The sequence below is a fragment of the Pogona vitticeps genome, chromosome 2 (genome assembly GCF_051106095.1).
Source record: "Pogona vitticeps strain Pit_001003342236 chromosome 2, PviZW2.1, whole genome shotgun sequence".
NCBI classification, from domain to species: domain Eukaryota; kingdom Metazoa; phylum Chordata; class Lepidosauria; order Squamata; family Agamidae; genus Pogona; species Pogona vitticeps.
Genome location: NC_135784.1, coordinates 301441107 through 301454045, shown reverse-complemented (window position 1 = coordinate 301454045; position 12939 = coordinate 301441107). Strand labels below are relative to the sequence as shown.

At 44.1% G+C, this 12939-nt stretch overlaps 1 protein-coding gene and 1 long non-coding RNA gene across 5 annotated transcripts in view; both read right to left on the bottom strand.

Annotated features, from left to right (window-relative positions):
• MYO5B (myosin VB) overlaps positions 1–6016 on the bottom strand; it is a 339707-nt gene extending 333691 nt beyond the window's left edge. For all 4 annotated transcript variants that reach the window (XM_072992940.2, XM_072992941.2, XM_072992942.2 and 1 more), the window contains exon 1: positions 5859–6016. In XM_072992940.2, the coding sequence (XP_072849041.2) occupies positions 5859–5885 (27 nt within the window). In that variant the 5' untranslated portion in view covers positions 5886–6016. The remainder of the gene's footprint in view (positions 1–5858) is intronic.
• A 785-nt stretch (positions 6017–6801) lies between these two features.
• LOC144586253 (uncharacterized) lies at positions 6802–10628 on the bottom strand. Its single transcript, XR_013540974.1, has 2 exons — positions 8290–10628; positions 6802–7251 (listed from the first exon to the last, which is right to left on the bottom strand). It is a non-coding gene; the product is annotated as an uncharacterized LOC144586253 (long non-coding RNA).
• Positions 10629–12939: the final 2311 nt, after the last annotated feature.

The following is a 12939-nucleotide window of genomic DNA, read 5'->3' as shown; positions in this document are numbered from 1 at the left end:
TACTAAGTCAGAAGTGACCTGACGGCACAACACACACATAGTCCTGTTAGTCAATTAGAGAAGGAAGAATCTTGTAACACTTTAAAGGCTGCCTTTTTTTCTGGGCTATAATGTATTTCTTTGGATGCACGGAGTGCAATCTCGTTAGACATACTGTACATGTGTACAAATAACAGTCACAGAAAATTTACACCTCTAACTAATGGGCAGGACAAGACTGACGCCCTTCAATTCTACCACTGGCACATGTTCTTTTCAGGGTGGGCAGAATAGCCCTGCAGTCACATCTTCTCTGGCCAAATGATGGGGCTACCAAAGCCTTTCTGGAAAGCAGGTGGTACAGTCTGTAAGTTGGAGAAGTTACTGCTCTGGACAAAAAAATCCTGATTCTCGCAGTCAACAAAGCTACTTCAAAGCTAGCTAGGATATATGGGATGTGTAGTCAAAAGTAGCATAAGGCCACCACCAAAGAGGCTCTGTACCTACCAAATGCCACGTTGTACAAGGTAAGAATTATAAGCAAGCAAAAACTAGGCAGCTTGTAGCAACACATCTGTACAACACACATAACTAGTTGAGCACTTTTGCTGTACACACACACACACACATACACGATTTACAAGCACACTAAAACTATTTTCCATATAATTCGGAAAATGCAGCAGAAGTCCTTCTTTTCTGTCCTTTTGGGAACCAAGACTGTTTCCACTTGATTATTATGCTATTAGCCACTGGGCAGGCTCCCCTGTGTTTCCTCCACAGCAGATGCCCAGAGGCGAGCCTGTGGATGTCAAGCAGCAAGAACTGAAACAGACAGAGAAAATAATAATTCTGTTTATCACAGAAGGGCCATCAGTTCACAGCTTCTAAATGAATCACAGTATTATGCAATGCAGACAACAGCCTTCAGCTTTCAAAAGCGACAAAACCATTAATGTGGATTCAGGCCCTTAGTAATGGAATAATACTCCTTCAATCACAAAGTCTCCTCTTGAAATCCAGTGCTTACTCTGTTTTGTACAGCACAACACAATGTCTGTTGATTAACAAGCACCATATCCATTTCCCTTAAATTCTGTCTTCCTGAGCCTGCTCAGCCTTTGTTGGACAAGGTTATTCCTTCTTAACTGGTTGCCAATTTTGATTTAAATATATTGTACGCCTGCAATATATTCGGAGATTTCCCCATGCATGCCAGTATCTCCCCATCTTGTTACTCAGATGACCTAGTTTGGATCCAATCCTGTAGTCTGTTATTAGAGGGCGTGATACATAAAGACTATAGAACTCCGGACTGAAAGACCACAATCATTTGTTTGTTCCAAATTAGTCCTGGAAACAATTCCTCTCCTTAAAAAGTCCTTGAAGTCCAGCGGAATTCCTTAATAACAGGACAACTGCTATCAAAAACACAGAGGTGGGAATCCTGCTGCTTAGTATAGGAAGTCACACCAAAATAGATCCTGAATCAGTGAGGATCTGATGAATCTACTCCTCTGATTCATGTGGGTCTCCTCTAACTGTGACTTACTCTGCTAAACAACAGAACTACAGCCATGCTCATTTTAACTGATTGCAAAATTGCTGGTAGATTATCACCTGTAGTACATTGCACTCCATAGCCATGCCACTTAATAGACCCACTTACATGGAACGTACCGCATTTGAAATAACAATTTCAGTGCGAGACTGAGAAATAACACAATGGGTCAATCTTCTATGATACTCATAATTTACACAGATTTGGGGGGGGGGGCAACAGGGCCTGATTCTGCGGTGTCAAGAAGGCACCCTTACTTGTGAAGCAATACATAACACACTGTAACCTTATTCAGTACTTCTAGATTAGCTGGAAGCCAGGAAGCAAAGCTTTTTGATTAGCTCATGTGTTGTCTCATAAAATCAATCTCAATCCAGAGAGAACTGTCACCAGTTTAAAAAAAGAAGAAGTTGAAAGAAGAAAGCAGTCCCTCCAGTGTTCAGAAATACAACAAAATGTTGGATTCTCAGAAGGGGAGGCTGATCTTATTGCTCCATTTAAATGTTTAATTATCTTGTGGTTGCCACTACGTTTTGTTTTTGTTTTTTAAACTGGCTCTGCAGAAGACTGAAGGCACGCATGTCAGGTGAGAGGGGCCTCTCCTTCGAGTAATAGTCCTGCCCAGGACAATCTAAAAATGCATCTCGACTGTTCTTTTTGGCAATGTACATTTCAGGTAATATACAGTATGTGCCAGCAAATAGGGAAAACTTAGTCCCGAGTTTAAGAAGTTAAAGATGGGAGGGAAAGTATCTTGAACTGCCATCTGCAAGACATCCCAGTAGTGGTGAATTATTGATCTTTCTCTTGTTCATTACCTGTGAATCACAGCTCTGCCACGGGTTTTTATCATTTGCCCTCAAGTCTTCCCCCTATAAATAGCAATGAGGTAACTAAGGACAGGTTTCCCAAGAAGTTCATGATCTCACCGGCCTCGCCTAGAATGTAAGGACCTGCCCACAGCAGGAAATTAAAAAAAAAAAAACTGTCAACATTTCCCTACGCAATCCAATTAGCTGCCAAGTTGAACAAAACCCAACAGGTTTTTGTTTTACTTCACTAAACAGAGAACAAGCGGGAGACTTAATTTCACTTAGAAACCACCAAAGCAAGTCAATATTTCATGAAGTGGAGAGCAGCCTGGGTATAAAGATTTCTTGTGGATTCAAGATCTGTTCTTCTCCAGTCTGACACCCTCCAGATGTGTTGAACTGCAACTTCAAAAGACAAGGAGTTAGAAGAGCATTTGGCCATGTATTTGACATTTGACTTCTAGAAGTGGGGGGCAAACTGCCACCCCCCCTCCCGAGATGTTTTAGTGGCAACTGACCCTTTCCAAGCATTTCTTCTGCTGGCAATCAGTGATCAGTTTCCACTCTTAGAAGCCACCAGGAAGAGCCAGTTATTCACCTTTTAATTGTTGCAACCTTAAGCCCCACACCACTAAACAACAAAACAAAGCTCTCTCTCCACTCTCTCTCTCTCTGACTTTATAATTGATCGCACACACCTAAGTAACACATCTGAGGATGTTCTGCTGCTCTTCTGGAAGTTCTAGAGGGTTGCCACATCTGTCTGTCACAGCAAAACCAACCAGGACCACAAACACAGCTGATTAGGAGCAAGGATGGGGCTACATCAGCCTTGGTGTGCAAGCCTTCAAACTCTACAAATTTAGGATACAAGGAAATAATCTGCAGTAGGGCCTGCTTACTTCAAACATGCAAAAGATTGCAACGCACAGGTGCTGCAAGACTTTAAAGATTTGCTGGTTTAATGCAGCAGAAACCTGTGTAGTTTAGAGACAACTTTGTCCTGTGTGAGGAATATTATGTTCAGTCAGCAAGTATCTATGAAAGCAGGGTGGCAAAGGCAAACGTCCTAAGCTGCAGAATCAAACGCAATAAAATTCAAGAGGGAGAATGATATTTCTCAGCCCAGTTCAAAAGAAACAAGACAGACCATTCATAAGAGGAGGAAACAGGCAATAACACAACCTTCCTATCTTTGCTATACAAATATGGCCCACACCGCTCTATTCCTTCTGCCTAATGGCACACATGGCTGGCCCTGTACATTCCTTCTACTGGTACTCCATCACTGCCTTTTCATGACATCCCAATTCTGCTGCCTGAGGCAGCCACTTCGGTCTGCGTGGAGTGACCCATGTTCAATTTTTTAAGAGAGAACATCCAGCCAACTTCGAAATCATATTCTTCAACTTGGAGACTTTGCTTCCCTAAGAAAATGTGCCCGCCACTTGCCCAGAGGAAAATTTTTCTAACCTAATTTCACAAGAGCTACACCAAACTGTGTTCAATAAAAAACATCTCTCAAGTTAGGTCTTGGCCAGAAGGGAATTAGGAGCAATGGAAAGAAAAACACTCAGTCAGTTATCATCCACACATATATAACCCTCTAGATACAACCAAGCTCCCCAATTTTGTAACACACACACACACACACACCAAGAAAATGGGTAAGAAGGAAACCCCAAACAATCAATTATTTATCTTGAAGAATCAATTTTTAAAAAATTTCAGGGCAATAGAATCTGGGGAGGAAAAAACTCTACATAGACATAGTGGCTGCCTTAGCCATCTTTCGTTTTAGTGGTGCTTTTTATAACTAAAGTCTTGTTCTACAAGTTGTGGATACTGTAAATATGTTACCCTAAAGCAGAAGAACCTTAAACCCACAAGCAAGGAGTGTTCATTAATTGGTCTGATCGGAAGGTAAGCGGACAGGGCAAATTATTTTCAACCTCTAAGTATGGCTGTTTGACACAGAGCCAAAACCCAGGGCCAAATTTTACTTTATGGATGTTTTACCAGAGCCTAAAAGTAACTATGTTACAAGTAATGTGGTTAGATGTAATTAGTTACTTTTGGATCATGAGTAATATAATGAAAAGTTACAAAGTTACAATGACTATAATGTAAAGTAATTTCTAAGGGCATTTTAAGAAGGGTGTTTTTTTTAGAGTTTTATGCATTTTTCTTGCCAATCTTGAGCAGCAAGGTAAGAATTGCTTCGGCTGTGCCTCTTGCATTTTTTTTTGTAAATATTCACAAGTTACATTATCAGAATTGGTCCCTAGAGGGAACCAGAGAGTATCTCCCTGCATTAATAACTTCTCTATAAATAAGGGAGAAATTGCTTCCGTAGGGGAGCACCCATTACGACATTTACCCCAGCGGCCACCTGACTTCTGAGAAACAATGAGGAAAACATTGCATTCATTTAAAATCTAAAAATATAAATAACATCCTAAACCGAGATTCCTCGGGGTGAAATCCAAAGCAGCCACACAAGTTACGACAGAGGGGGAAACTGGGGGACACGAACACGCGTACAGTGTAAAATGGAGCCCAGGAAATGCGGGGGGGGGGAAGCAGTAGGGAGAGCAATCTCTCTCCAAGGTAAACGAAGCGGCAAAAGAGTCCCGAGAGGAGCGCAGTTTTGTGCTTTTAAAAACGTGTTCCCTTCCCGGGGAGAGGCGGCAGGAGGAGGATATTGCAGGGGGTGGACAGCCCAGCAGGGCTTTCCGGAAACCGGCTCAGGTAGCAGCAAGAGAGGGAGGAGGAGGAAGAGGAGGAGGGCAGGTGCAGGAGGAGGAAGGCAGCACCTGGCCGGGGGCCGGAGGGCCTCCTAGCAACCAAAGTTTGACCTGCCCTTTTTTACAAAACAGCAACAGCCACACGCAAAGCTCAGGCGGAAAAATAAAAAGGGAAACTCGGTTTTACCTGGGAAAGAGAGACCCGCGCTTTTCCACAAGCCTCAGTCCCACCCTCCTCCCACTTTTACAGGGAGACGCCCATGATAAGTCCTCAAAACCACCCTGTGAGGTAGACCAGGACTGAAGCAGGGCAACCACCAGCCCGCCTCCCCGCCCGCCCTGGCAAGGGTGCAGAAAACTTCGGGCTCGGGACCCTGTGAAGGCGGGTCACCCCCACCTGCCTCAGTCTTCCCATCTGGGAAATGGGGAGAGCAGCCGCTCAGCGCTTAGGATTGCCAAAGGCGTGCTCAGGACCGCAGGAGAACACCCGCGCCCAGTCAAAAGCCTGAACAGGGACGGAATGCAATGACACGCGTCCGCGTCCCGACGGCTCCCAATTCCCGCGCGCCCCGCGAGCCGTCGGAACGCGAATGCTCGAGAGGAAAAGAGGGGGGGCGAACGAAGGGAGAAGCCTGGAGCCGAGGCGGTCGCGCTTTCCTCGGGTCCCCACGGCGGAGAGGTCCGCGTCCCAATTCTTCCTACTAGGAGGGGAAAGGAGACGGGAGTCGGCAGAGCTCCCACCCCAAACCCGGGCCTTACCTTGGTGTAGAGCTGCGTCGTCGACATGCTGGGGTGGAGGCGCCGTCCTCCTCGAGGGGCGCAAGGCAAGGCAGCGAAGGGGGCGCAGAGAGAAGCATCCACCGGGGCTCCCTAATCCAAGCCCCGGGAAGGAAGGAAGGCAGGGAGGGCGCAGGTGAGGAAAGGCGAGAAGCGGGACACCGTCCGGGCTTCACCCCCGGCGGGGTCCCCCTGACCACATGTCCCCGCGAGCAAGCCGGACCGTGGGCTTTCCGGGAGGCGGCAGCCGGCAGCGACCTTTGCCCGGGGCCTCGGCGGTGGCGCGGCCAAACTTCTGGGCAAGCAAAAGAGCCGAGTCCGCGAGAGGCGGAAGGGGGGGGTGCAGGCAGAAATAAGCGGCGGCGGGGCGGGACGGGACGGGGACGGGGGCCGGCCTCCTCGGTTCGCCGCTCCCTCGTCAGGTAGGGGAGGTGCCGGCCGGGCAGCTTCGCAGGCAGCGCAATCCACCCGCCGGTTCCGCTTTGCTTCGCCCGCCCGGCTTGCAAGGTGCCCTGCGCTGGCGGGGCCAAGCCTTGTGCGCACCCGGGCGCGCAGGCAGGCAGGCAGGGTTCGCCCTCTGCCGGCAAGTCCTTTCCCTTCTCTCTCTTTCTCTATCCGGTCCTGGAAGGACAGACAACCCAGGTCGAAGGATCCTCTCAGGCACACACTGCCCGCTTTTGCTTGTTGGCGCCTCTCCCCACGTTTCCCTTTCCCCGCGTTGCGCGCCACGTGGGAAGAAGGGCGAACGCCGACGCGCGTCTGGGGGCACCGGGGAAAACTTTGGCGCCGAATTGCGCCCCAGTGACGGGGACTCTCTCTCTCTCTGGAGTAATAACGACCTGAGGAACGTTCCTGTCACGGACTCAGGTCTTGCAAGCCTTTCAATCAAGGTCGTGGTTTCCTTGAAGGCATCTCCTCCATCATGTCACGGTTATGTGTTTTATTTTATTGGTTTAAAATATATATTTTTTTACCCCGCCTTTCTCCTTGAAAAAGAGGGCTTACAACAGTGAACGACAAATTTGAAATAAATGAGTCTACAACGGTGGTTAACATTATTAAAAGACAATACTAAAGCTAAGAATAAAGATGTGCCTTACATCATTAAAATACAATATTTAAAGCCAAGAACAATAAATATACATTTTTTAAAAAAAAAGCACCCAATGAGAAATGGAAAACACAAGTACTGGAAATCCAGCCAAAGCAGTAATCCATAACAATCCATCTAAAAAAATCACACAGCGGTAGCTGGTTATTGAGGGAAGGCTGGCCTGAAGAACTTCTCCATAAGTCTCGTTTGGTTGAAACTTTCATGGATCATAGTCTGCTTGCATGCTTGTGACCAAATGGGAACAGTCCGTTAAAGTCTGACCTTACAAAAGAAAAAAAAATATGGTAATCTTTAGCCTGTCACAAGACTCTTGGTTGTTTTTTACTCAACTGGCATAGCGTTATTAAAATGTACAATTTATTTAAAATATTTTTACCCCACTTTTCTCCTTAAGAAAGACCCAAGGCAGCTTATGTCATTAAAAGACAATATTTGAAGCTAAGAAGGTAAGTATACAAATACTAAAAATGGATCAAACAAATACCACATCAAAAGACAAAAGCAATACCAAAAAAAACACATTCAAAGCAGTAAAGCACAACCATCTGTTAAAAAAATAAAATAAAAAAGACCTCCAGGCAGCCTGTGCTGCTAAGGTGTTCATTTGTCTCTAGACTCTAGATCGGTGGTTCCCAATCTTGGGTCACCCAGGTGTTCTTGGACTGCGGTTCCCAGAATCCTTCACCACCAGCTGTTCTGGTGTGGGTTTCTGGGAGTTGCAGTCCAAGAACACGATTGGGAATCACTAGATCATATCATTGGATTTCACTCATCCCTGTGTGTCGCGTTGCTATGATGGAGCAGGCCACGGTTCCACTGAATCAAGTGTCCTGTTTCCAGCAGTGGTCAGCTTTCATGCTCAGTGAAACTGCCAACAAGAGAGTACAGTGGACCCTCGACTTACAGACTTTTCGAGTTACAGACTTCTCTGGCTGCAAAATTTAGATTCTACTTGCAGATGGAGAATCGACTTACAGACCAGAAAAAAACCAAAATGGAACAAAAATAGAATAAAAACTGCCAGTTACGGAATTAATCGGTTTTCAATGCATTGTAGGTCAATGGAGATTCGACCTACAGACTTTTCGACTTGCAGCCACCATTCCAATACGGATTAATTCCGTAAGTAGAGGGTCCACTGTATCAGGTCATTCAAGAAAAAGCCTCCCCATTGTTTTTCCCCAGAATCTGATATTGAGAGAAATGCCATATTATGTGCCACCAAGCGGAAAACAGCTTATACTAACAACTCTGATAGGGCTTTTGAGGTAAGTGAGAATATTTAAAAGGTGGATTTACCAGTTCCACACTACCAGTGAGTCTCCATGGCTGAAGGAGGATTCGAACTCAGGCCTTCTGAGTTTTAGTAAATCACTCTATCCACTGCACCACGCTGGGTATCACATACAGACAGGTATTTGTTGTTTAGTCGTTAAGTCATGTCCAAATCTTCATGACCCTGTGAATCAGAACATGCCACATGTTGGTAGCTGTCCAACCATCTTGTCCTCTGTCGTCCCCTTCTCCTCTTGCCTTTACACTTTCCCAACATCAGGGTCTTGTCCATGGAGTCTTCTCTTCTCATGAGATGGCCAAAGTATTGGAGACAGGTATACTGCTTCTTAAAGTGGAGGTTCTATTTTGCGCTCAAGTCTGATACACATTAATAGACTCGTTACTTTTTTCTGGCTGTTCTGTCTGGGGAATGTAAGAAATAAAACCTTCTCTCTCTCTCTCTCTCTCTCTCTCTCTCTCTCCTTTAAAGGAAATTTTGTTTATACAGTATCTCCTGAAGGACTTGGAAGAGGTAGCTGTGTTAGTCTGTGCAAGCATATCAGGAAAACTCCAAAGAAACAAAACAAAAAAGATTAAAAAGTGGCACCTTAAAGATGTAAAGAGTTTGTGTTATATACAGTCCAGAGTAATAATCTGATAATCGGATTGCGACTTGCCGTCTTAACTAGATCAGAATCTGTGACTTTTACCTCATGAGCTGATCGTTAACCAACTGCCAAGACAAGATAGTTCAATTGGCAATTTTTTAATGTGGTGTTGTGTTTCTACATTTGGGGAAATCCAGGTCCAGACCACCCATCAGCAATGAAACATACTGCATGATCTTAGGTTAGCTGCTCCCTATCTCTCTCAGCTTTTCCTACCTCAATTCTGTCTTAAGAGTACAGGATGTGAAATTCAAATCCTCACACAGCCCTGAAGACCACTGGGTGGGCCATGATTCTAAATAATTTTCCTCACAAGGGTGTTATCAGGAAAAAGTGAGCCACATAGATTGGCTTTCACTCACTGCACTAACTAAAAATTAAAAACATTACTAAAGAAGCGGAGCTTAAAAACAAAAAGAATGTTCAGAGGAATAAAGCATTGAAGGCCCTAGCTTCAGTTCAGAGAATTTCAAGTGCAGGGCTTGGCAACTTCCAGAGGTCCTAACTAATTTTTTTTTTGTTAATTATAACAAAGAAGCCCCCAGTACCCTCTAGTGGCCAGCATTTCAAAAAAGTTTTTTAAATGTTGAGGTGTTGGTCCCCCTTAGGGGCACAAGTGGACTTTTAAACCCAATTTAATTTTGTTTGTGTGGTGGGGTGGACTCCTGAGAGGCCCCATACAATATTTATTTATTTATTTAAATATTCACACCACACCTTTCTCCTTAAAAGGTAGCTTACAAAATTAAAAGGACAAGATGCAAAAGCTAAAAAACAGTACAAATAATTTTTTTAAAAAAGAATTAAACAAGTATCACATTAAAATGGTAAATAAAATCAAGACTAAAACATATTTTAAAAAACAACAGAGCACAATAATTCAGTTTCAAAGACCCCTCTCAGACTGCCGGTCACAAAGGAAAAGCCTGTTTGAAGAGAAAGGTCATTGCCTGCTTATGGAAGGACGGTAAAGATGGGGCCAGGCTGGCCTCCAGTGGGAGGGAGTTCCAGAGTCTCAGAGTGCCATCAGAGAAAGCCGTCTCCTATGTCCTCATGAGAACTCTTGTGAAAGTGGTGGGACTGAAAGGTCTCCCCGATTATCTTAACGCACAGGCAGGCTCATAGAAAATTAAGATGTTCTGTGGGACCCCTTATATTACACTGGGTGCAGACCATGGGCCATACGCTGCCCACCCCTACTCTAATGAAAAGGAGTTCACATAGAAGAGTTGAGAAGGATCTCTGATGAAGAACCAGGTGTAAACAGGCAGCAATCAGCTAGCTGGACCAGTATTCAGACAATAGAAGACACTTTCAAATGCCCCCAGCTCCCAACATCTGCACGCAGTAGCAGCGATTTATGATGGGGTGAGTAGATTTCAAAATGGTAAGATTTTTTTTTAAATTTTTTGAACAGAATCCTGATATCCATTGGCCAGAACCTGCTGCAAAAAAACCAAAGAGAAACACTCAAAGGATGTGGATCCTACCAATGTGTTCAGTGTAACAGAAGTGAATGGATATCACAGTTGTTCTACTCACACAAACACAAACCAGTCCTGGTTACCCAGGCTACTGTTATTGTTAAATAATAATAATAATAATAATAATAATAATAATAATAATAATAATAATAATAATAATAATAATAATAATAATAATAATAATAATAATAATAATAATAATAATAATAAAAAAATTGGAGTGAGAAAATACCAACATATCTCTCCTACTCTGGCCATGCTACACTGGCTGCCCATCCGTTTCCGCATTGACTTCAAAGTGTTAATGCTTACATATAAAGCCCTAAACGGTTTAGGACCCCGATACTTGGCGGAACGCTTACTCCCAACTAGCTCTACCCGTGTCACCCGCGCGAGCCAGGAGGTGAGGCTAAGGAGCCTGACGCTGAGGGAGGCCCGGAAAAAAAGAACTAGAAACCAGGCTTTCTCGGTGGTGGCTCCTCGTCTCTGGAATAACCTACCTCCGGAGATTCGCGCTGCACCCTCGCTGGGTACTTTTAAGAACTAACTAAAAACATGGATGTATAGGCAGGCCTTCCCTTCCAGTTAATTCCTGTCCTCTTTCCTTTTTTTTTTCCTCTTTATTTGATTTATTTTTATTTTTCCCATCTTATACAATCATGTAATTAATTAAATGTTATAATTTTTTTTAGAACTTGTTATCCTTATGTTGTAAGCCGCCTAGAGTGGTCGAAATGACTAGATAGGCGGGGTATAAATAAATAAATAAATAAATAAATAAATAAATAAATAAATAAATAAATAAATAAATAAATAAATAATCACGTGTCATCAAGTCATTTCTGACTTATAGAGCCCTTCTCAAGAAATTGGTTACCTTTCCCTTCTTTTGGGGGTACCCTGGGACAGTGTCGCTTACCCAAGGCCATACAGGCTGGCTCCACTCACAGGAGGCAAAGTGGAGAATTGAACCCCCAACCTCTGGCTCTGCAGTCAGATACTGAAGCTACTGAACTATCCAGCCAGCTTGTTAAATTACTGTATTGAATCACAAATACCGGCTGATTTTGTGCAGAGCAACCAGAGACATAGTTTTTCCCCATTCCTGATTTACAGATTTTGCTTAGCAAGGATCAATAAGTTATTATAAGCAGTATGATTACGGAGGCTAAATTCAGAATGATCTTGGTTTACTTTCTGGGCCACATTTAGAGCTAGTCTGTTATTGTAACAGACAGTGAAACTGAGGGAAGGGGGGGGGACAAATAATCTGCACTTTTAAGATCAAGAGGTGAGGCGTTTGGTTATTACACTGTTAAGTCATCTCACACCTGTTTGAAATGCTCCCATGTGAACTCTGAAGATGCAGACTGCCAAGAGGTTTTGTAATTTTGAGTACATACATTAAATATGAAACACTTCGGCTCTTTGAAAAACAGATTAATCACTGCAGCCTACAACGGAGTAACTTCTGACTCTTTACTAATTTTCAAACTCATGATGGAAGTAAAACTCAGCTCTTTGCAAGGGTGGGTAAGACGAAAGGAGGAGTTAAAGACAAGGGGCCTTGAAGCATTAAGGAGGTGGTACAGTTTTAGTGCTGGAATGAACACCATGCACAAAATTATCCACTCTGCTGGGTTCAAATTTAGAGGCATCTGATGAATGCTGTGAAAAGGATGTAAGGAACAATACGTTCACCTGCTGATTTCTCAGTCTTGCTGTGAGCATAAGTTGACTTGTCAAATGTATTTTTCAGTAGATGGAGTCAGTTTCAGTGTGTGGCCTAACAACTGCTCCAGATTGTGATACAGAGATAGAACAAGCAACATGGGGAGGGAGGGTGTTTGTGACTCAGATCTTGGCTCTCTAAACGTTATTGCACAAAGCAGAGGAGCTATTTACATTAAATGTTTAAATGCAAAGTGTTTTTCTAATTAAGTTGGCGTGTCAGACGTTTTTGCATCCTGAGAGAAAGACAAATCACTGAGTTTTTGTCAAGTCTCTTTCATTGTCTCCAGAGGGCAGCATCTACACTTCTACAAAGTATATACATATTAAGAGTTTCTCGACAGTCCATGGGTCCCCTACCCTTGTGAAGATACCATTACTGTTCCTTCCACCTCTTGTACCTCCAGCACCTCCTCTGGGTTCAGGTGGCGGTTGGTTGCCTGCTGGACACTGAGGTCTTCACTGGCTGCTGGAGCAAGAAGGTGAGCCTGTAGGGTGCATGTACCCCTTCCGCATCCTCTCCTTATCTGCATCAGGACCCCAGACATTTATGTATGCATAATCTATGACCCCCGTTGCACAGAAGATGGGTCCAGCTCCTCAATCACATCATCCTATGGTTTTTCCTCTTATGACGCTGTAGACTCCGACATCAACATCCCTGACTGGCTGTCCTCCTCCTCTTCCTCCCCCTTCTTTTCTTCCCTGCAGCTGGCCACTGTCTTTAGCCCCCATTTTCTATCTCCACCTCCTCCTCCTCCTGGGCCTGCAGTCCTGCTTTGGCATCTGTC